General features: G+C 37.6%; 1 protein-coding gene across 1 annotated transcript in view; it reads left to right on the forward strand.

The window, feature by feature from the left end:
* LRP1B (LDL receptor related protein 1B) overlaps nucleotides 1-22,395 on the forward strand; it is a 623,792-nt gene that overhangs the window by 593,042 nt on the left and 8,355 nt on the right. The window contains exons 84-88 of the mRNA XM_038143324.1: nucleotides 3,879-4,040; nucleotides 8,092-8,266; nucleotides 8,896-9,000; nucleotides 11,149-11,262; nucleotides 20,471-20,547. Coding sequence (XP_037999252.1) covers nucleotides 3,879-4,040; nucleotides 8,092-8,266; nucleotides 8,896-9,000; nucleotides 11,149-11,262; nucleotides 20,471-20,547 — 633 coding nt within the window. The remainder of the gene's footprint in view (nucleotides 1-3,878; nucleotides 4,041-8,091; nucleotides 8,267-8,895; nucleotides 9,001-11,148; nucleotides 11,263-20,470; nucleotides 20,548-22,395) is intronic.

The following is a 22,395-nucleotide window of genomic DNA, read 5'->3' on the forward strand; positions in this document are numbered from 1 at the left end:
ACATCAGTCCCAGGAGTTTGCCATGGTGCTGTCAGCAGGACAGGGACCGTGGGCAGCATGATGGTGATGTTTCCCTGGAGCTGATCCCAGCAGAACCACCACCACCAGCACTGGAAAAAGCAGCCCCTGAGACTACTCAGGGATATTTAGAAATTGTTCTTTGCTCCTTTCCAATAACACAGAGAGACTCTGTATCTGTTGGGATAGATCCCAATCAGCTCACCTACTAATTATCTTCAATGATGCAGCTTCTCTCCACTCCTGTTGTTTCAGTAAAGCTAATTATGGTTCATCAGCCAGACAGAAATGAGTTATTGTGATTCCCACAGACTGCTGATAACAGCTCCAAAGGACAAGATATTGCATACAGAGGGCTCATGTAGAGCCACCTCCTTTTCTTTAATAGTGGCAGCAAGTTAAATATTGAAATTAATTGTGCAGTTCACACATAACAACTTCAAAATGCACATTGCTGGTAGTGAATTTACCAGTGAAGAAATAAATAATGTAGATTTTGGTGAAGACATTCATCTAGATTATCTCAGTTTTCAAAACTTGCAGAAAGCTTACAAAAGTAATGCTGTTGACCTAGGTTTTAATTATTTTTTAATTTTTTTTTAAAACTTTATTTGGTTATTGAAAATGCAGAGTATTTCTCTGTTGCTTAGGCAATATCATGAATGAAAATTGATCTCCTTAGAATTCTAACCCTTCCAAAATATATAGAAATATAAGCTTAATATATATGCATGAATTCCCAAAAGAAGTCACCCACGTATTACAGAGAAAGTAAACCAAGATATTTCTGAGCAATTTCTGAAGTTTATTTGAAAAGTTACTATACAGACAATAGTTATTATGTAGCACATTAAACTGACAAACCAGGAGTAACTACAGCCTCTGTATCCAAACCTAATTGAACATTGACAAATTTTAATCCCTGGTTAATTTTTTTTTTCTTTTTGAATTATTTATTTTTTGTAAGAAAGGGCAAAACTACATTTCATTTTTATGTCAAATTTTTTTTCATATCCTACAGCCAAAAATAACTTATGTCTTAGAGTCACCAGAAGATATTCTCCTTTATTCTACTAAATTCTGTTCTGCGTTTGAAGCAGTTCAACATGCTATAAACCACTTTCCATGTGAATATTTCTCTACATGCTGATGTGTTGTGAATTTTTCTGTGGTGGTAAGGGTCAAACATTCAGAGGGAGTTTTACTTCTGTGTCTGTAGAGTTCTAATCCTGAGATTTCATTTCAGAGAAGGTGCTGGAGCTCTCTGAGCATGAGCTCATCCTGGGTTATGTGACATCTTTTTAACATGACTGTTTCCTTAGTAAATATAAATCTATGTTCTGATTCCATGATACAAAACCTTATAGCATTGCTTGGCATTGTTTAATGCTGCAGTTTTGTTAAACTGTTCTTGGAACCATTTTTATTTGTATCAGAAATAATTTATGAGAATAAGGCAAATGAAAATGTCATTATTAGTATTATTTCTGGTGTCAACAGTCTGTGTATAAATAGGCAATGGACTGTTAACATTACTGAAAGTCATGTTAAATTGAGTGACAAAAATGGGGTTTAGGCTATACTGTATTAAATTTTCATTTAGCTGTCAGCAGTTTGGCATATTTATAAGTCTACTTTAGTAAAGAACAGGATAATCTTTTCTATAAACTGGAAAAATATCATTGTATCATCCTTTTAACAGATAGAGGAGCATTTGTAATGAAAACTGATTTCAGACCTCCAGATCCATGTTCTATCACTATTTTATCTTTTTTTTTTTTACTGAAACACTGCTTCAGATGAAGGATTATGTGAAACCCCCTGTCTTGGGGGCAGAAATTTAAATACATCTGTATACATGGGGAAAAACAAGCGGAATGTGTGCTAACATCTGAGTTCAACATCTTAGATTTAATGTTTAGATCACAGGGGACAGATATGAATAACCAGGCTGATGCATATTAAAGGAGTTGGAGCTATTTTTAGGTCAATGGTTTTGTTCCTGCTGTACTCATTAGAGAAAGAGAATAACTGATCTCATGGCCCTTAGGATGATTTGCAAAACACTTTAAATTAGCATAGCTTAAAATAGAAAACACAGAAAAGAATTACATGAAGTGTGTCGTGTTAGAAGGGTAAGAAGTGAAGGAAAAAGATTGAATAAATCATTCTGATGAGTCAAAGAGAGGAGACAAAATTTGGGTGCTTCACTTGCATTGAAAAATTCTCCAAAGAATTTGATATTAAATGATTGCACAGGATTAAAAGAAAGGCAGACCAGAAGAAAAATCAAATTGTGGGGTTTGTGGAATACTCAGTTTAACCTTAATTGCTCAATAACACAGCCAGCTAAGTGGAGAAGAAAGACTAGCAAGGTAAGCAGGGTTGCACATCTCAGAATTTGGTGAGAACATCAGGAGGCGAGTGGGAAAGTAGGTGTGGATGCATTGGGTGGTCAATGGTAAAATCTGAGAGGTTATTTTTCCTGTTTATGCCTGTAGTTCCAGTCCAGTGATTCTGCATCACACATGCAGTACATTACATAGTTAACTTGATAAAAACCAAATCATGAAATGTTTTGGGTTGGAAGGAATCTTAATGCTCATCTTATACTAACCCATCCTGTCTGCCCTTTTATTTCAGGAGGGTCCTCAGGTCCTGCTTAATCTTCATCTCTTTCCTTCCTGGGAATCCAGGAAAAATAAAAGTGTTAAACTTCGTTCTCCTGAACATGATTTTAGGGGAATCCTTAAAGCTGAATGAAAGTGAAGACGAGGGTAGGGGGGGAAATAATGTCTTGCAAGACATAATCAGGAATGAGAAGAGTTTATTAGGGAGTGAGAAGGGAGATGGCTGGTTGGACACATCAAGCCATTTACCTGAAGATTATAAATGAGATAAAAAAGCAAAGTCAGGAGATGGAAAAACATTAATGGGATCTAGAAGTTTGTTTTAAAGAAGATAAGCCTTAAGAAAATAAGACAGGAAAGTGGAGAGGTTTAATAAAACAGTGGAATTGTAACAAAGCTATAAATCCTTTAGACATGAGATTTAGATAAGGAAAAAAAATGGGAAAACTACAATAGAGAAGAATCATAGGAGGAAAATTCATTGGGTTTTAAAGACAATTTTAAAATCCTTTGAAAAGAAGATGTAGACTAGGAGTTCATTGTGTGCAAATGCTCATCCCCAAGTGTTAACTACTTTTCAGACATTGAATATTGATGTTACAGGCATCTCTGGTCTTAAGCCAGACAGCAATTTTTATGTAACAGTCTCCATTATCTGGAGACTAACAACACAAAACAGGCACAGATACTTGTGGTTTATTAAAAATTGTTCTGTAAAGTTTAGCTATTAGTGCATTAGTAAATATTTGTTTTTCATGTGATTATATATCAAGGTTTGTAGATTTAAGAATAATGTAGTGCACTCTGAAGAGACACTGGTGGTGATCACACAGTTGTCCTCTGCAACAGGAGGGACCCAGAATGGCAGGATGAATTGAAAATTTCAGTCATATCTTAAATTCCTGCTTAGGACCACCTTTGAAATGATTGTATATTTTAAATAATGACCTTTTTTCTCATAAAAGAGTCAATGAGTGTACATGCACAAGTGTAAAAATGCTCAGATGCAGTTTTTGAATGCCCATAACTCCCAGACACTATTTAGTTCTTCAAAAGTTCTGCATTCAAACAATGTTGACAAAGGCACATTCTCAGCGTCCAGAGAAACACAGTTGGGCTGGAACATTAAAACCTCCTACTCTTACAATAAATCTGTGTTGATAAATTGCCGATTGTTGTTTCAATTTGTATTTATTTTTATCATAAAATAGCTTTCTCTGTTCTGGACAGGCCGGCCGACCTGCAGCTGCGCTCTGGGTTTTACAGGGCCGCGCTGCAACCAGACCGTGTGCGAGCGCTTCTGCCAGAACGGGGGCACCTGCAGTGTCACTGCTGGCAACCAGCCCTTCTGTGCCTGCCTGCCCGAGTACACAGGAGACAGGTGCCAGTTCTGTAAGTAATCTCCACAAATTATTCCATCTGGGCTTGTAGGAAAAGCTCCATGCAATGGAAGTTTAAAACCCGCGTGGGTGATATTTTTTTTACGGCGTTGTTAAATTTAGCCCCAGATGATTTGTGCTGCTGAGGCAATGTCATCTGGTGTATTCAGGTGATCTTTGAGCAGATTTCTCCCCTTCTGCATGGCTGAAGAAAGAGCTTTTTTAGGAATGATTTATTCTTATTTTCATGAATAAGCCGTAGAGTGGAGCGGTACAAGACAGATGACTTTGTCAGTAGCCATGAGATAATTGTGTTAAAATCTTCTACTACAACTTGTCATGTGTTTTGTTATGCTGGTATTGAATTGACACACTTGGTTAAAGAACCTTCTGGTGTCCCTAATCTTTGCAGACAAAAAAGTCTTTTAAACTCCTCCTTTACCTTTGTTTTCAATTTCTAACCCCCGCAAGCAGCACCTTGAGGATAGCTTTGAGTTTCACAATGCTGTATTCCTTCAGCTTGCTCAAAGATCACCCTGAGTATGGTTTCTGCCCCATCCTGGTGTTGGAACTGTAAAGGATTTCTGAATGTTACTTTTGTTTAATTCTCAGGACTTAGATTCTGTCTTTTGTATCTGATTTTCTCCCTGTTTTTTCATTCCACTGACCCATCGGTCTCTTCTCATTGAGATAGTTTTCTGAAGGTTTCCATGCCCCTAGAAAGGCTCTTCTCTTTTTCTACAATGCCCTCTAATTTTTCACTTCTTTAACAGAGTAGGAAAAGTAGATTATCAGCTAAGAGGCATTTTGCTCTTCATTTATATTTGTTTTCTTGCCACACTTTTGTTTTCTTTCACCATTATCTCTTTTCAGTAACTCAGGACATTTTAACACAATCTCAAATTTCTTCTTTTGGTCACTCATTTACAAATGACGGTTTGTCTTCCCAATGTCTTTTCAAATATGATGACTCCCAAGCAACCTTCCATAAGTTAGAACCAATTCTTTTACTGGGATCTGAACGATGTTTTTTAATCATCTCCTTTTTTCTACTCCTGCTTTTCTTTGACTGTAATATTGTAAAGGCAAGGACTGTCATAGCCTTGTGAGACTGTCATAGTGCTTGTCAGACAACATTAAATGTGAAAGCCATCATCTCTTATATACCTTCAGTGAATTTGCTGAAGAAGGCTTGATTTAAGAAAAAAAGGGATGGGAAATTAGCTGTTATAAAGCTCTGGTTTAGAATTATCTACAATATGAAAAAGTATTTAGTTTTAGAGAAAGGTCTGTCAGACAAGGAAAGGGATAGTGTGTATCTTAAATAGGATTTGTACTGAAGTAAACTGAATATATTTCCAGTTGGGAGACTATGAAATAAATTGAAACCTTTGAATGGAAAACCAGCAGTAATTGTGATTCTCTCCCCTTTGGTATTAAACAAACTGCATGAATCCACAAATAAGTATCTGCAAACACAATTGGGTATTTGAAAATAGTACAGCACATAAATCATGCACAGACAGACACACAGATTAAGGAAAAATATTTACTTGAGGCTTACCCAAAACCAAACAAATTGTTTCTAGTTGAATGCTTCTACAAACATCCCTTTTTTTTTTTTTCTTTTTTTTAGAGAATTAATTTAAATGTAAATTCAGGAATTTAGGGGTACTTTTTAAACAGTGCTTATTATCAGATTTGGATTGTCTAGGAAACTGCCACAATACATTGGAGACATAAAATACAAAATAAAATTAAGCTTTTGCTGATTTAAAACTTAAGTCTATTGGAGGAAAAAGAAAGTCTTACAATCCTTTAGAGTATTTTTTGATGCCCAATAAGTTTTGTGATATTATATCAGCCTACAATTAATAATGTGTATATAAAGCCATATCTGTTATTTTTTTGCTTTATTCAGACATGTGCATGATCTTTTGCTTTATTAATTACCTTCCCTTTGTATGCCAGTTGGAATACATTAATATGGCATTATTGCAAAGATTGGTTGCCTCCCAGATATCTTTTTCAGTCTGTTTTTGCTGTGATTGAAGGTAGTTCATATGCAAAGGATGACACATGAATGTGTGTAGGTATTTTACTCCTGCTCCCAAGCTTAAAACATTATTAGTAGAGTTTTATGGCAGGGAGAAGACATTTGCTTGCAGTATTACCAGCTCGCAAAGACCTCATTTTCCCCACACTTATCGTCTCCAATTACCCAATGCAGAGTTTCTCCTGTGATTAGTTCACATAAGGGCTAATAACCTAAATGAGTGCTCCGTGTCAAGGCACTGGCATGGCTGAAATAAATTTAAGTGACTGAATTTACATAGAATTCTACTAACACTGTGCATGTTATTAAATACGCATAAATCTGATGTATTTGAGTGTAGCTCCCTGTTTTAAATTCCAGAAAAAAGACAGAGTAGCTAAAGTTCATTTCTTGTATCATTTAAGGCCCAAACTACCTTAAAAATAGGAAACATTTTCATGCAGTTACAATCATTCAAAGTGGATACAGTGATCCCATAAGCTGTGACTTTCTCTGAAACTGAAATCCCCTTTTTAGGAGAAAAAAGAAATAATTTTCTGTCATTTCAACCCAAATGTAGCATAAACATTTTAGGTACTGCAGATGACTACAGGTGTTTGTGGCTGCAATCATTCCTAAAAACTAATAATTGTTTTGACACATGACCTTCATACACCTATGAATTTGTGGTTTTTGGTTTTGGTTTTTTTTTTTTTTTTTAATCATAATGTACATGCAAACGTATGCCCCTTGCACTGCTCTTACATAAAATCACTCTCAGTATTAGCTTTCAAACTGCAGTAGTTTTTGCTCCAAAAACAGGCCCCCTGCTGCAAATTGCCATTCCATACCTGGAACTGGGGAACAAGAAACAATCAACAACTTCATTTAGCATTTTTTAAGCCGCTCTTGTTGCTAATTCCTTAAGCAGCTGAGCCTACAGCCTGCACAGACAGTGGAGACATAAAATGAATATTCAAAGAGAAATAACTCCTCCAACAGCCATGCTCTGTCCCTCAGCAAAACTCGTTCAGCTGTACTCACTCCTTGGAGGGGAGGAAAAACAGCACAGAGTAACAATAGCAAAATGTGTTTCTGACTTTGAGATAGCCCCACAAGTGATGCCCAGAGAAGCTGTGGCTGCCTCATCCCTGGAAGTGTTCAGGGCCAGGCTGGATGAGGCTTGGAGCAACCTGGGATGGCGGAAGGTGTCCCTGCCCATTAAGACGCTCAAATGATGACTTTAAAGAAAAAAACAAACCACGAAACAAAGTTGTCACTACCACATAATGAAAAATTAACTAAAATGTAAGATACAACTGTTTTGTAGTCCTTGGAAGTTTCTTCAGTTAGGCAATTTGATTTTTCTAAAGGGATGAAAACTGAGACAGTTACTGGGGATTCTGAAGAGTCAAAGAATTCAGTACTTGAACTCTCAGTCTTACTGGCATTTAAACAGTTAAATACCATAATGGGGTCTTGCACAGTCTGTGAAGCTTATGCATGTTTGTAGTACTTTGTAGAACTTATGGAGTATGTCTTTATGTAATATTATTAGAACTTCATGAAATTTTAATATGTGGATAAATGAAAATAAAACTTAATTATTTCAAAATATCGTTTCAATTTCATTTTAGCATAATGCTGTTAATGGTAATGTGAATGTATCAGAAGATTTTTATTCAGCCAACGTCCCATTAAATACATTAACATTGCTCTGCTTTTCTCATCAGGAGTCTTTATATTATGTGGAATGATGCCATAAATGGTTAGACATCTAGAAAGGAAAAAAAAACCAAAGCCCTCTTATGAGTTTATACTTCCATTTCACTTCCCAAGATTACATTGTCAATATATTATATATCTGTTTATGGGGTATTCTCGATTCCTGTGGTTGCCAGTGAGTCACCATCTTCAGTTTCCATTTTGTTTTTATTACAGTACCTTTTAAAACATAAAAGCAATGTATCATTTATTTCTATAATGCTCCTTAATGTCTTTTTAGTAATTAGGCCTGGTGCTGTTTCAGATGTCTGCCACCACTACTGCGTGAACTCCGAGTCGTGCACGATTTCCGACGACGGCCGCGTGGAATGCGTCTGCCCCGCGCGCTTCGAGGGCCCCAAGTGCGAGGTGGACAAGTGCGCCCGCTGCCACGGGGGACACTGCATCACAAACAAGGACAGCAGGGACGTGGTGTGCAAGTGAGTGTGTGCGGGAGAGGGGCTTTGTTCCAAATCCTGCATTTAGCAGCAGTTCTACTGCGTTGTCCTTGGCATCTCTCGCACCGCAGCTTGTCCCTGGTGTGGTCACGTCACATCAGTTCCTCTCTGTGCTTCCTGCCCATACCAAACCAACTGGCTCCTGGTTTGCAAAACCAACTTGGGAGCACTCCTCACTGGAGGAAGCACAATATAACAGGAAGCTGAATGGCTTTTCACTTGGAAATGTTGCAGTTAATCAAGTTAACCATGGAGTTCTTCTATACTGTTGAAATTTCTTCATTCTACACTATCTGTGACAGTGATAGAGACATACTAAATACTGTTGGAGGCATAGGTAACATGTGCTGCTCTACTGCTGAGTGATTGTTCCGTATTCTAATAGTTTATTTTCATTAAAAGAAAGATTAAATATATATTGTGCAATAATCTCATTGCCCAGGCCAGCTTTTCAAACCAGAAATCCTGAATTCTTTCAATCAGTATATTGAAATTCTTTCAATTCTTTCTATCTTATAATAATATATTAAAATACTGATTTTACAATGAAATGCTCAGATTTACTGAAATACTGATTACACTTTTTTTCTTTTTTAATTTAACTGTGGCAGTTGCACTAATGGAAAGATTGCCTCTACCTGTCAGCTGTGTGATGGCTACTGCTACAATGGTGGCACCTGTCAGCTGGACCCAGAGACAAATGTACCTGTCTGTCTGTGAGTATCCTGCATCCTGCAGATCATTAAAATGCCTGTGTGACAACAAATATTAAAATTATTGTGCATGTTTCTGCATTTTTGGTCTCTCTAGGGTGAATAATGGGCTGGTTGCAGTTTCAACTTACAGCATTTGTTTTCCAGCTATTTGTGTAACCTCATACTTTGCATACCTTTTTGCAAAATGTGTGTTGAAATTTAGAGCTAAGGGCTCTATTGTGAATACATATAGATACAAAGATATATCTTTGGAAACATACTAATTTCAGGTCAGTTCAGGCATTTTTTTCTGCAATGGAAACTCGAGATTGCCTGTCCTGCTTCTCAGAGGTGGATTGAGTCTTTTTTTTCCTACAGAGATGGTCAGATTTGGAGGCAGAACCCTTCTCCTGATAGCTGGAGAATAGGAAAAAACATGTCAGTGTTATTTCCCTTATGGAGATATGCTCATGTATTTCGTATTTCTGCCCTAACCTTCCCACTGCCCAGAGTATTGTGGCTGCTCTGGGGTGAGATTGTGCTCTCCCTCCTGTGTCACGGTCAAGAGAGTAATTCAGGGTGCTTTTCTTAAGCTCAGACATAAAATGCAAAAGAAATTGGTATTTTGTAGCTTTGAAGTGAAATACTGTTGCAAGCCTAAAAGCCTCCGTTCCACTCCTTTCTTGAGAGCTATGGTGTATCTTCTTTTTCAGCTGCTCAATATAAAATACTGAAGTAGTCACTGTAGCAAGAAATTAATTTATTGCCTGCTCTCAGTTACTCTGAGCTACCTAGTCACACTCTTTTTATTTATTTTTTATTTATTTTCTTAAAATATTCATTTAACATTGGTCTTCCACTTCTCCAAACAACCTGGAGCTCAGAGGATCCTCCAGGCTGGAAGAGAGAGGTGTTGGAAGACAGAATTGGCCATGAGTGTCTCATTCCCTGGGTGACACGAGCAAATTGTTGCCCAAAGGGATCTGACACCACAACTTTGTGAATAAAGATACAGCCATGCCTTCATTTTGTTGATGCAGGTGATCTTGAATGAGAGTTTTATTCAGGCTCTCAAAGGACTTCATAAATGCCTGGATTTTGTTAGTATGGGAAGTGGAAGGATGGGCTGAGGGTTCCTCCCTGTGAGACCTGAAGCACTTCTGCATGAGAAAAAGGACACACAATTGTAGTGGCACTATCACTGAAAAAATGTCAATATGTGTTTGCAGGTTTGGGGCTGAAAACAATGTAATTTAGTTTTGCATGGTAGCCCTTATTCATTTGGAAATACTTTTGGTGCTTATTTTTCTTCTTCATTATTATTTTTTCCTGCTTTTGGCTGTTATTTGTGCCTCCTTAAATGTCTTTAGTTGAGGACTAGAGGCTGATAAACCCTGTCAAAAGGAGAGTATCGCTATAATATAATATGTAAGGCCCAAATATACTGGCTAAGCCTGGTGATTCATTTGCTTAAACACCTAGAATGGCTATTTTGGAAGCTTGTGACTTTTAATTAATTTTTTTTCTTATAAAACTCTCATATACTTTTTCAATTCACATGGAACACCATAGCATCTCAAGGAAAAAAAAAAAAAAGGTTTTGGCTTTAATTTGTGTGTGGATTTACAATACATAAATGCTGCAGGTGTTGCTTAAACACCTAGAATGGCTATTTTGGAAGCTTGTGACTTTTAATTAATTTTTTCTTAAAAAACTCTCATATTCTTTTTCAATTCACATGGAACACCATAGCAGCTCAAGGAAAAAAAAGAAAAGGTTTTGGCTTTAATTTGTGTATGGATTTACAATACATAAATGCTGCAGCATACACCAACACCACTAACAACACCAAGAAAATGGTAATGACCATTTTTAAGGCCATTGCAATCTGGATCAATCGATAGAAATGTACATCTGACAACAATACTCTGAGATCTCTTCAGGCAGCATAGTCCCATGGTTTTAAAAACTATTTGATCATCACTCACGAGCAAACTTTTCAGTGTTGTCAGATGGACCTTCCATGAAAAGAAAATATTGATTTTGTCTTCTGTGGGTGTGTGCCCGTGTACGTGTGCGTGTCTTGCCGTCGTTGTGTGTAACGCGTTTAAAATCTGTCCAGCACGAGGCAGAATATTTATGTAGGTCTATTTTACTGAAATTCTGCAGATGCTCTGTGGGGTTTAAAAGTCAGCGCTGTGACCAGAAAGTGAACCCTTGTGATTACTACTGTCAGAATGAGGGAATTTGCACTTTAACCACGTTTAATGAACCGAGATGCAAGTAGGTTTAACCTTCCACTTAATGCTGCACATTCTGTGACATCATTCCAGGCCACAGTTCATTGGTTCAAGTCATGCACATTCACATACATTTCACAATATCTACTTAATCTGGGGGACCATTTCTATAATACACACTTACCCTTTGAGAGTTGCACTGATGAGTATATTTAAAAATACATTTGGAGTGTGTGTATCATCAGAGGAAGAAATAAAAGGCTTTATTTTACTAAATAAATTGGGGAAAAAACTGAAAATGCCACTTGGCCTCTATTGCTCATGTTTTGAGATATTTTACCAAGTTAATCCTACATAGCATAAAGTTTAGTGAGCAGTGATATTGCACATGTTCTATAGTCTGACTTCCTATTTCTTATCTGAACGGGGAAAGGAACAGAACAGCTATTTGGGTACTACTTCAGGAATGAAGCTTGTATTTATAAGTCTTGTTAATTTTATGGAAACAATGCTGTGAAACAGACACTGTTAAACAAAAGTATATGAGCTACATCATAACGTTGACTTCACTGGTTAAAAAAGAAAATTGCATTTTTATTCTCTACTTCTCTAAAGGATTTTAGCTCTGTTTCTTAAAGAGAAAATTTTAATCTTCATCAGGAAAAGAAATAACCTTAGTCTTTGAAAATCCTGTAAGGCAGATATACAGAGAGATACAAAACACCTGTCAGATGAACAAGCATCACTCAGTGGTTGTGATGCAAAAGTCAGTAGTGAAGTTATGAACCAAAGACCTAGACTTGGGAAAAAATGTGAAATTCATACAGATTTAAACTTCTCTCAGTGAATGGTTTGTGGAAACACAGAATGCTGTGGGGATGTGATGTGGGTGTCTGGGGAGTAGCAATAGGGTGAATAATCTAATTTTTTTTTAAGCACGATCTCAGTTGCTTTTTGTTCTCATGCAATGAAACTCTTGGGCTGGAGGTACCATAAACCTGTTGGAAACAAGATTAGTGTCCTAACTACCACTTAGAGTTGGAAAAGCATGGAGTGGTCAGCAGTGTGTGGGACAGGGGTGCTTGGAACTTTCTGTATCTCCAGGTATCATGCTTGTGTTTTCAGAATCATGTAGCCCTAAGAACATCCTGCTGCCTACAAAGTCACATATTGGATGTACCTTCCCTGCTTTTTTCTCTCAAATGCTCCAGGAGCCATTTGTCCAAAGGCTAATGTTTTTCTAAACCAAGCTTTAACTGGGGAGTGGGTGATTTTTAGAAGAAATAGGAGATGCCTGGGTTTATTGTCATTCAGCAGGAGCTCTGCTCTCTCTCACAGTCAGCATCAGTTGAGAATGCAAACTTTACACATAATCATGCCCTTATTATCATTCAGTAAAGACAACAGAGAATAAGATTTAGCAGTTCCAGAGGGCAATCCTAAAGCCATAATTATAGAGCAACTCTAAGCCTGTAAGAACAGACTCTCCTTTCAACAGCCTGTACTGCTAGCACACATTTTTATTTTATCTTCCTGTCTCAAGGTGTCTTTTTAATGTTGAATGCACTAAATGACCTAAATATCAGTTGCACTCTGAAAGGAGGAGTTGTGGTTTTCGCCTAACCACTTTAGGAATGAATTAAGGCCTTGCTGTGGCTTCATATAAGCCACCAATAAAAAAGGTTTTATGAAGGCTATTGCCAGTTTCAGTGAAAGCTCTGTCATGGTTTCAAATATGCAGACTATGCTGAGATTTCTCTTTGGACTTCTATGCAATCTAGATTATTAATTCTTCACATTATTTTTAGGTATATGATGATAATTATTCCCCCTCCCCATTATTGTTCTTGCTCAGTTACAGAGGTTGTGAGAGAACTCCAGAATGTTAAAATTTGGGGTAATGACCTTTTCTGAAAAATGTTCCACTTAGGCTGTCTTAAAGTAGCATAATCTTCTGTATAGTTACTGTCATTCTAGTATTCCCATACTACATTTTCAAGGATCTCTTTAGTACTGCTCACTAGTGGGTGGGGTCTGTGTGTGATGTGCATAACAGGAGAAGCATGTGAGATATGCCTGAATTGCACCAGTGAATTCACAAATCAGTTGAAAAAAAGAATGATCAGGAGATCAGATTCATATGGGAAATAATCAAGAAATGCTTTTTGTGTGCATTTCACAAACTGTTCGTTCCATCTGTTCTATCAGTCTGGTTTTTAATAAATACCTTCATTCATGTCTCTGTTTCCCTCTCACTAATTACCCACCTGTATATTCATTCCTGCAAGAGAAGCAAGGTTTAGAGAGAGATTACACCTCGTATGATACCAGTGAAGAGAACTGGAAAGAATTGAAATTTTCAAGTACTCAAGAGTGGCTCTGGTTGTTAAATGGGCAGGGCTTTCATTACAGAATCTTTAGCACAGAATATTGCTCTCTCTCAGCTTTGTTTCTTTACCTTCTTCATAACTATATCTTGCTAGAACACCATCTTTTTGTTTTTTTTTTTTTGTATTACTATTGGTATTTGTACATTCACATGGATGTGTTCTATAATTATTATCTGAAAATAAATGTGATCAAATCATAATCCCCTTACAGAACTCCCTTAGGCATTCTAGAAATATAAAAATCAGAAGACAACGTACAGCATTGCATTAGTTGCCTGTGGCTGTGGCTGGATGTTTGGATGGATGCTAACTGTTCAGAGGGATTCAAGTGTGTGCTGTATTTCAATATTAGAACAAACATCAGTTCCTCTGTAAAGAAGAACAAGTCATCCTGGAGAGTTAATGAGAAGGCACAGACCATGCAGGGGCTTGGAAGAAAGCCTGAATTTGGTAACAGAGGAAACTGAAAAGTGAAGGGTGGAGAAAGAACAAATAACTTAATTTCTTAATGGAGAATTTTTGTCAAGTAACAGGTTAAGGACCATGAACAACTAGGGAGAGAACAAGTTTTGGAATTACTTAAAATTGATATAAAAGTTTGAACCTGGAAGGGCAGACATGGATAAATTAGGAAAAGTAGCTCCTGCAGGAGTGAAACAAGCAGGAGAGCTGTTCTTACAGAATCCTAGGATCCTTTTGGTTGGAAAGGACCTTAAAACTCATCTTATTCCAACCCCCCTGCCACAGGCAGGGACACCTTCCACTATAGCAGGCTGCTCAGAGCTCCAGCCAGCCTGGCCTGGACATTTCCAGGGATGGGGCAGCCACAGCTTTTCTGGGAAACCTGGTCCAGTGTTGCCAAATTGTTCTTGCCAGCTTTATACCCAGGAGGCTGGAGAGAGACACCGTGTGAGGGGAGAGTGTGGGGCTGAGCACCTGTGTGTGCAGATGTGTGTGTTTGGGTCCCAGAATTCAGGAATAAAAGAGTGCATTCCTCTTTATGGAGGAGCTCCCCTGCAGCTCAAGTTCCTGTGATGCTGTGCCTTCCTCCTGACATTCCATTCCTGTTGAAAAATCTTCCAATATGGACAGTTTTTGTTTAAGTGCACATGCAGCTGTACAAGTGCTACATTTATAATAAATAAACTCATCACTAAACCAAACCTCTGCTGGTTCATCCGTGGTCCAGTTGTGGACAAATAAAGGACCATAGCCTGCAGTCTCTGACTGGCATTTTCTGGATGCTGAGTAGAAAAAGCCTCTGTGGTGTAGAACAGTCACTGGATTGAAAAGCCTGACCAAGAGAAGGCCCTGGTAACCCTGAGAGGCAGCACAAACCAGGAAATTTTATCAAGTATCCTGCAAAAAATGCTTTCCATATGATTTCCTGGGGTGTATTTAATGAGCTCCCCAATTGCAATTACAACAGGAATGTCACAGCATTCTGCCAGTCCTTTGAGAGCTTTCTTTTTCAACTAAAAATATCTCTGTTATAAATATCTTGAAACTGAATAAAATCCGCAGGTTATAACTTTGTATGATAAAAGATCTTTTATCCTCTTTGTGCTACAAACTAGTAGTAGTAGTTCAAGAACCAAATGAAAACAGGTGTTTGAAGAGTGGTTGTCAGAGGAGGAAATTTTAAGATCTTGGAAAAGAGGAATATGTATCTTTTTCATGGAGCATTTACTAACTAGGCTGTAATGCAGATATCCTTTGTCCATGAGTTTAAAATTATTCAGATAAAACTTGTATAATATTTGCTGCTGTGTATCACTGCTTGGGAAAAACATGCTTGGGTTTTTATCTGCCTACTTACCCAGAATTTTTCTCATCTTTTTTTTTTAGTTTTACCCTTTCAACCTCTTTTCCTTTTGTTTTCTTGCTCAGTGTAATTTCAGCTACAGTAGTAGTCACCTGGACATGCTTTTATATATTTTTCTGTTATTATTTTTAGTACTTGCACAGCTTCTGTACTGTACACATATTGCTAATTGCATGGTGGTTAATGACTCTCAGCTTCTTCTTTTTCTTACCTTGGGATGAGCGAGGCTGAGCTGCACATGGAAATTGTTCCTTACAGTGAACATCATGCTGCTGTGAATTATCATTTGTACATAGTAATCTCATGCCCAAATTAAAATTCATTTTTAAAGTCACTTCTTTTTTTTTTTTTTTCTCATGTATATTTTGACTAAATTTCAGGGGTTTTTTGGTGTTCCTGAAAAGAATTTTTTTTATTTTTTTGCCTGCTTTTGAATGATGTAACTGTCCTGCTCTGAATGTATTGGATTGCAAGGTAATTTGTATTTCATTTTCAGGTAACAAGTATGAATTTTGTATCCCTTAGCTTCTCCATTATTTTCCTTTTATGATGTTGAGGGATGCTCATTAGACAAAACTACTACAATGTTGTTTCTTCATGTATAAAATGATCATGGAAAAGTTACTACTTGAAAATAATGAAACCCTACAATAGAGGGGAAGCTGCAGAATGTGCAATAATTGATCAGTCCTGGGTTGGGATTTTTGGTCTTTGTTATGAAAGTGCTTTACTTTAGAGAGTTAATGAGTGGATTTAATTCTATATGAGCTCCCTGTATGATCAAAGCATATCTGCAGAAGTATTCCTAAATTTATGATAAGGAATAGTTTAAATATTTGGTTTAGTGCAAGACTTTTATCATCCTCTGGCATCCTACAGAGTTTTGGGGGAAAGGGAATTTTGATTTCTCTCTTTCAATGCAATTTAATGTAGACAGTAAATAACTGTAATCCAGATGTTCTCTTGTCTTACAGTTTTAATATTAATGATAAGACAAGTTCCAGTGAAATTTTAATTTTGTGTTCTTGAAATAGTGAGACTAGATACTTTCACTAGGACGTTTTAGTATATATTGCTGTGTCATGACCAAAGGGAAAAGAAAAGTTAAAAAAAATACTTTGTATAATGAAGAAATATCATTTATAGCTAAGAAATATTTTCAGTTCTCCTTCCACTTCTGTTTTGTAAAGACTGTTCCACAGTTTCTGTTACACCTCTAGACTAATCTTTCAATGTTGTTGTCATTTTGGATCTGTGCTGGTATATTGAGTTGGAAAGCAGTTGTCTACAAAAGCACTTTTAACTGCATGTTATGCCTTCTCTATTATATTTTTATGACAATGCCTGTGGCACAAAGAGGGAGAAAAAGGAGAAGCAAACTTTTTTAAAAATTGCACACTGCCACCAAATTAGCTCTTTTTTTACTATTTTTTTTTCTATTTACTCAGTCATTTCATAGTCAAATGGTCAAGTACCTGAATAACGGAGTTTAGAAAGTTTGATCACACTGACCTGTAAGTGTGAGAAATATACAGAAAGGGAGAAGAGAGACATTTTGTCATGAATAGACTCTGTACAACAGCATGATCAGAAATGTAAATATCTCCAAAACATTCCTCACTCCAAGTGCAACACCTTCATAACCTCAATTGAAAGTTTTTTAAAACTTCTCTCTTTGCAACACTATTTCCTCATAATAGATAATTCCCATGGCACAGGAATTCAGCACCTCAGGAGGCACTTCCCAAGCACTCATCTCTTTATAAATGTGGAACTAAATTGTTACAGAGAGAGCTGTAGCAGTTTTATTAATGACCTTGGCAGCAGAACGTGTGCAACCTTTATTTATTGCATTCACTCTCAGTTTTCATACGGGCATCCCTTCTGGTACTGCTGCTCTTTGATCTTTCTCTGCTTCTGCTGGGAACTGGAGATTTGCACCTGAGATGTTCTCTGCAGCACCTTACACCACGCAGCTGACTCCAGCCTGTCCTTCACTGTCAGCTTCCCCATCTGTTTCCATCTGTATTTGTCTGGGAGGGACTCAAATCAGACATTTCCACTGTTCTTTCTCCCGAGTTTGTGATGATGTGAACATCTTTAATGAAACAAAGTGGCTTGATGTGGTTCTGCTTCGTTAATGCCTTTTTGTTTGCTCGTACTGCAAATGTCCTGTCTGACCAAGCAGCCGCTGAAAATGGCACAGAACAACAGCTCCTGGTACCAAAGAGTTTGGAAAAGGACAAACCACTGCACATCAAACTCAACCAGGGGTCAGTTCCCGTGCTAGGAACTGAGCAGTCTGAACTTAAATGTCCTGACACCAGAAAATGCTGTTATTAAGAGCAATTTCTCTCTGCATACAATTAAAACTCATTAAGATCTGCTCATTTCCCATGCTCCTGCATGAACAGTTGTCCATGTCCCGACCCCATCTTATTCATGTGCCTGCTCATGGCTGATTTTCTCTGTCAAATTCCCTTGCAGAAAACATCCCTTTCCCCTGGGCTTTATTCCTTTTCCTCCTCTGTGTGCCCAAGATGAGCCTTTCGTATCTTGCTGGACCATCAAAGGGCAATCATTTCACCTCAAAGTGCAGGAGGAAATGACTGCCATCCTTCCAGCTTCAGTCTCTTTAAAGTTTATTGGAGAAAGCAAGAATTTGAAAAAAAAATTTAAATATAGTGGCAACTAACAATGTTTTTATGAGACCTATATCAAATGCCTCAGGTGTTTCAATATTGCTGATTTTTTGCAATTAGAATGACAAGATAGGTAAAGAACTTTTAATATGTTTGCCTTATTTTTTCCTCTGTTTACTGCATATGTAGCTGTAGGATTTTTTTCTTCAGCAGCTGTTGTGATATCATGTCTGCTACGAGGTTTTGCAGAATGTAATTGTATATTATACAATTTTTTCATGAGCTTGTACTTGAATGCTTCATGATGATCCTTTTGCCAGTCTCACTGCCTTATCTTCTCTGAACTGTTTTCATGACAGATTTATCATAATGATTTTATATACCGTGGAAGCATTTGAAACATTTAATATAAGAATTTAGTTGCAAAGTTAGATATGTCTAACTTGAAAATATTTTTTCCCTTCAGTAGTGTAGTATTAAATGCAAATTGCCTGTCATCACAAGTTTTAATTACATGAGCTGAGCGCTGAGCAGGAATGAGGAAAAATATCAGGAAGAAATAGAAAGACTTTGTTTCATGTTTGTCATGTGCCAACAGCTTGGAGCTGAGTAGAATATTCTAAGTATAAAGATATATAGTGTTTCTCTACAAGAATGGAGACACTTATTCTGCAGCTGTATGTTGACAATTGATATTTTTAAAAAGCAAATTCCTTGAACAGTATCTTAGTGAGGTAAGCTGTCAGTGCAAGCATTTTTATCTTACATAATTGCTAAGAAGAGATCTGGAAAGAAAAAGGAACAGATGCATCTTTTGAAAGATTAAAGTTGTGTTCCCTGTGACTTGCAGTGTGCTGAAGTGATGGCAAGCAGGTGGAAAAGTCAGTTGGGTTCAGTTATAAAATATATCATTGTGAAGCATGTGTGTAATTAGGAACTGGGGGTTCTTTGCCGTGAGGAAACCCAAGTGTGTATTTGCCATATTTGTTTAAGTAAGCAAACTTATTTCAATGAACATGAAGAACTTCTAAATTATAATGCAATTTAGCTAGTGTGTGACAATATATGAATCAACTAGCAATAATAATCAATATATTTAAAAAAATCAATAATGCTTCTAAAGACCCTCGGTAGAGCTTAAGCACTTTCATAGTGTATCCTACCAACAATTAAATTAACTTTCCAAAAGAAGTTCAAGCTTAATATGAAGCCCAGTAAAGAGATTTATCTGAGTGTCAGGTTGTGCTGGAATAGGCTTAGGAGCAAGGAGAGAAACGAGCCAGACTTCTGCAGTGATCTGCAAAGACAGAAGAGAGCCCAAAGCATCACCAGCACAGCTGCCTAGGGCTCCTCTCTGAGAATGGCATTGGTTTTGTCTAGAATATTTGGTGTCTTTCCAGAACTTTTTATTATAGAACAAAGTCAGTTGTTAAGCGTAACCAGCTCTAAACTTTGCAATTTATGAAAACCTTAGGAAGGCATCAGATAGCAGTAGTTCTTGGAACTGTATGAGGGTAACGCTCTATTGCACCTCCCTAAAGATAACTGATGTTGAAATTCATAAATAATTCAAACAGACTTAGAAAAAACATGATTCATTGCACAATATGCAACAGAGACAGATGAAAAGTGACTACTTCCTGCCGTTTCCACAAGGAGAGTTTGAGGGTCTGTAGTAAACTTAATCATATTTACAGCAGGTTGAATAAGCAATTGAATTTCATTCAGGTATTTGTTTCCATTTTTGATGGATTTGCTGAGTCTGCTTCCATGGACTCCTTGTGTTCCCTTGTGTGCATGGAGAGTGTTCTGAATCCCAGCTGAAGAACTATTTGCATATTGATGTTCACACAAGGAAATTATAGCAGAATAGCTGTGTCTAATCCAGGCACCTGGCTCCTGGAACACATATTCTGAATCTAAATAGTGTTTAGGGCTTTCTGAGGCCAGGAGATGCTCCTGTCCCTTTAGGACAACTCTTTATTCTTTGACTCTCAGGCCTTCTTACACACACACACACATGTGGATATATTTCTGCAAATAAATATCTGGTTATAAAGTTCAAGGTTTCGAAAGTCAAAATGCTAACATACCTTTGATTAAAATTATTTTATTATTTGAGAAATTAGAAGAGAACTCTGGAATTAAGGTTGCAGTGATAATAACAGGAATCAAACACACAAAGCTGTAGTTTTAAACTAAATCCATACTCCGAGTGTTGTCAGTGCTGTGGCAGGGTCCTGCTGACTCCTTCCATGAGGATTCTTGTTGGTTTTGTGGAAGCACTGTTGTGGTTTATGTAGCTCTTGAGAAGATGCTGGTGGTCTCTTTCATGGGTTTCTGGGTTAACAGCTGACATTTATTAACTTTCCCATCATAATTGGATCCTTTCAGATGTTCAGCCAACTGGTCAGGCACACAGTGTGAGAGGCCAGCTCCCAAAAGCAGCAAGTCTGACAACATCAGCACCAGTAAGTACTTCCAATCACTGCTGTCACTTGGTAAATTTGGCTCACTTTGGAAATCTAAGCTTTGAGCTATCTTAAAATGTGAGTTTATGTAATGAAAAATGCTCATTACTGGTATCTTTTTCTTTAAAAAAACCAAAATATAGATACTTCTAGACTTTTAGATTGCCATTTAGTGTTGCCCAAGACAGTTCCTAGGCCTTGCACTCCCTGCTCCAAGGGCTAGCTGCACTTTTTTTTTAAGAAAAGAATATCCAGTGACAAGCATTTGGCCATCTCAGCCCTGTGCAGGGAACTAGTGAGAAACCTCTGGCCATTTAAATCCTACTGAAAGCATCAAAAATGGAGCTCTGAGTAGTGCATAACTGTTGTATTGGCCATCTGCAGAGGGGTGACTTTTACCTACTGTGAAAATCATCCTGAAAGTAAGAATAGCTCCTGCTGAATGTTTTTAAACACCTCTGAAAGCATAAAAGGATGGCATTGCTGCAGTATTGGCAGCTAAAAGTGGCCAAGGCTGCCTGCAGAGTGCTGAGTGTGCTGCTGGTGCCCTGCTGTACCTGCCCTGGTCACATTTAGCCCAAGTGGAGCAGCACAATGAGCTGCCTGCTATTCAGGTCAGCTTGGTGGTTAGATGAAACTTTCCCAGCCATCCACACAAATGAAAGAACACTCACAAGCTGGGAATAGGCGAAAAAGCAGGCAGAACTTGGGTCACTGCCTCATTGTGAGGGAATAACAGCTGCAGTTTGGGGAAGGGGCTTCTCCTAGACCCCAGGCTGCACCGTGGCCACCAAATAGTAACTCATGCCTGCTGGGGTGTTTTTCAGGGCTTTTTTCCTGATTGTTTCCATGCCAAGACAAAATTAACTTTTTTTTTTTTTTTTTTTTGGTACCTAGGTAGAACTTTAGGCAGTTATTTATCAAATGTTTTCCTAAAAGAGCCTTGTTGTAATATCCTTTATATGCTGAATCTTCATGAGCTGAAGTGAACTCAGGATGCTTCAAGTTTTTATTCAGCACTTCATTTTGTGTCTCTGACAACCTGACTTGGCTTTCAGGCAGAAAGCCTTCAGGCAGAATTCAAAGCAGTTCTCAATTCTTTATTTAGACTGTGTTTAATGTAGAGCAGACACTGCCAACAGCCTATTTTTTTAATAAATCAATAAATGTTGTCAGTGAAACAACCAGCAATATTTTTGTTTTCCACCAGTTAAGGATTGTGATATTAAAGAAAATACATGCCTCCCCACACTGGCTTTATGGTGGATTCCTGTTTTTATCAGTCCTGTATTTATAACATAGAATTATTTGTTGCATGTATTTCTTTACGAGCACATACATAAAGCAAGGCTCAGCAGTAAGGGTACAGTTACTGACCTTATTTTTGCAGATAGTCTCATTTCAGTGAAATTATCTGCCAAAATAATGTGAAGCCCATTTTGTTCTTCCCTGTTCCCTCCTCTCCTTTAACATTGCTGTCTGATCTGTGCACTGTTTTTCTGCTGCATTAAGCATTATTGTAGTTTTTGTGATTGCCTATATCAACATAACAAAATTGTTGGCTCTCAAGTACAATGCAGTAAAATGCAGCAAAATGCAGGAATGCACCAACCATCTAGAAGTGAAGATTGCTGGCTGCTTTTTATTTTCCCACAAATAAAGATATTAGGTGCCTATTAATACTAATTAATTCTTCAACCAGAGCTAGGACTACTGGATATTTTTAATTAATAATTGCGTGACCTAAACTGCTGAAGTTCCTGGCTGTGCCACTCCTGTCCAAATTGTTCAGCAGTTCCAGATTTTCATGGACTGTTGCTGCAAATGAGGGCAGGGAATTAATCCAAA

This window comes from Motacilla alba, chromosome 7, assembly GCF_015832195.1.
Source record: "Motacilla alba alba isolate MOTALB_02 chromosome 7, Motacilla_alba_V1.0_pri, whole genome shotgun sequence".
NCBI lineage: Eukaryota > Metazoa > Chordata > Aves > Passeriformes > Motacillidae > Motacilla > Motacilla alba.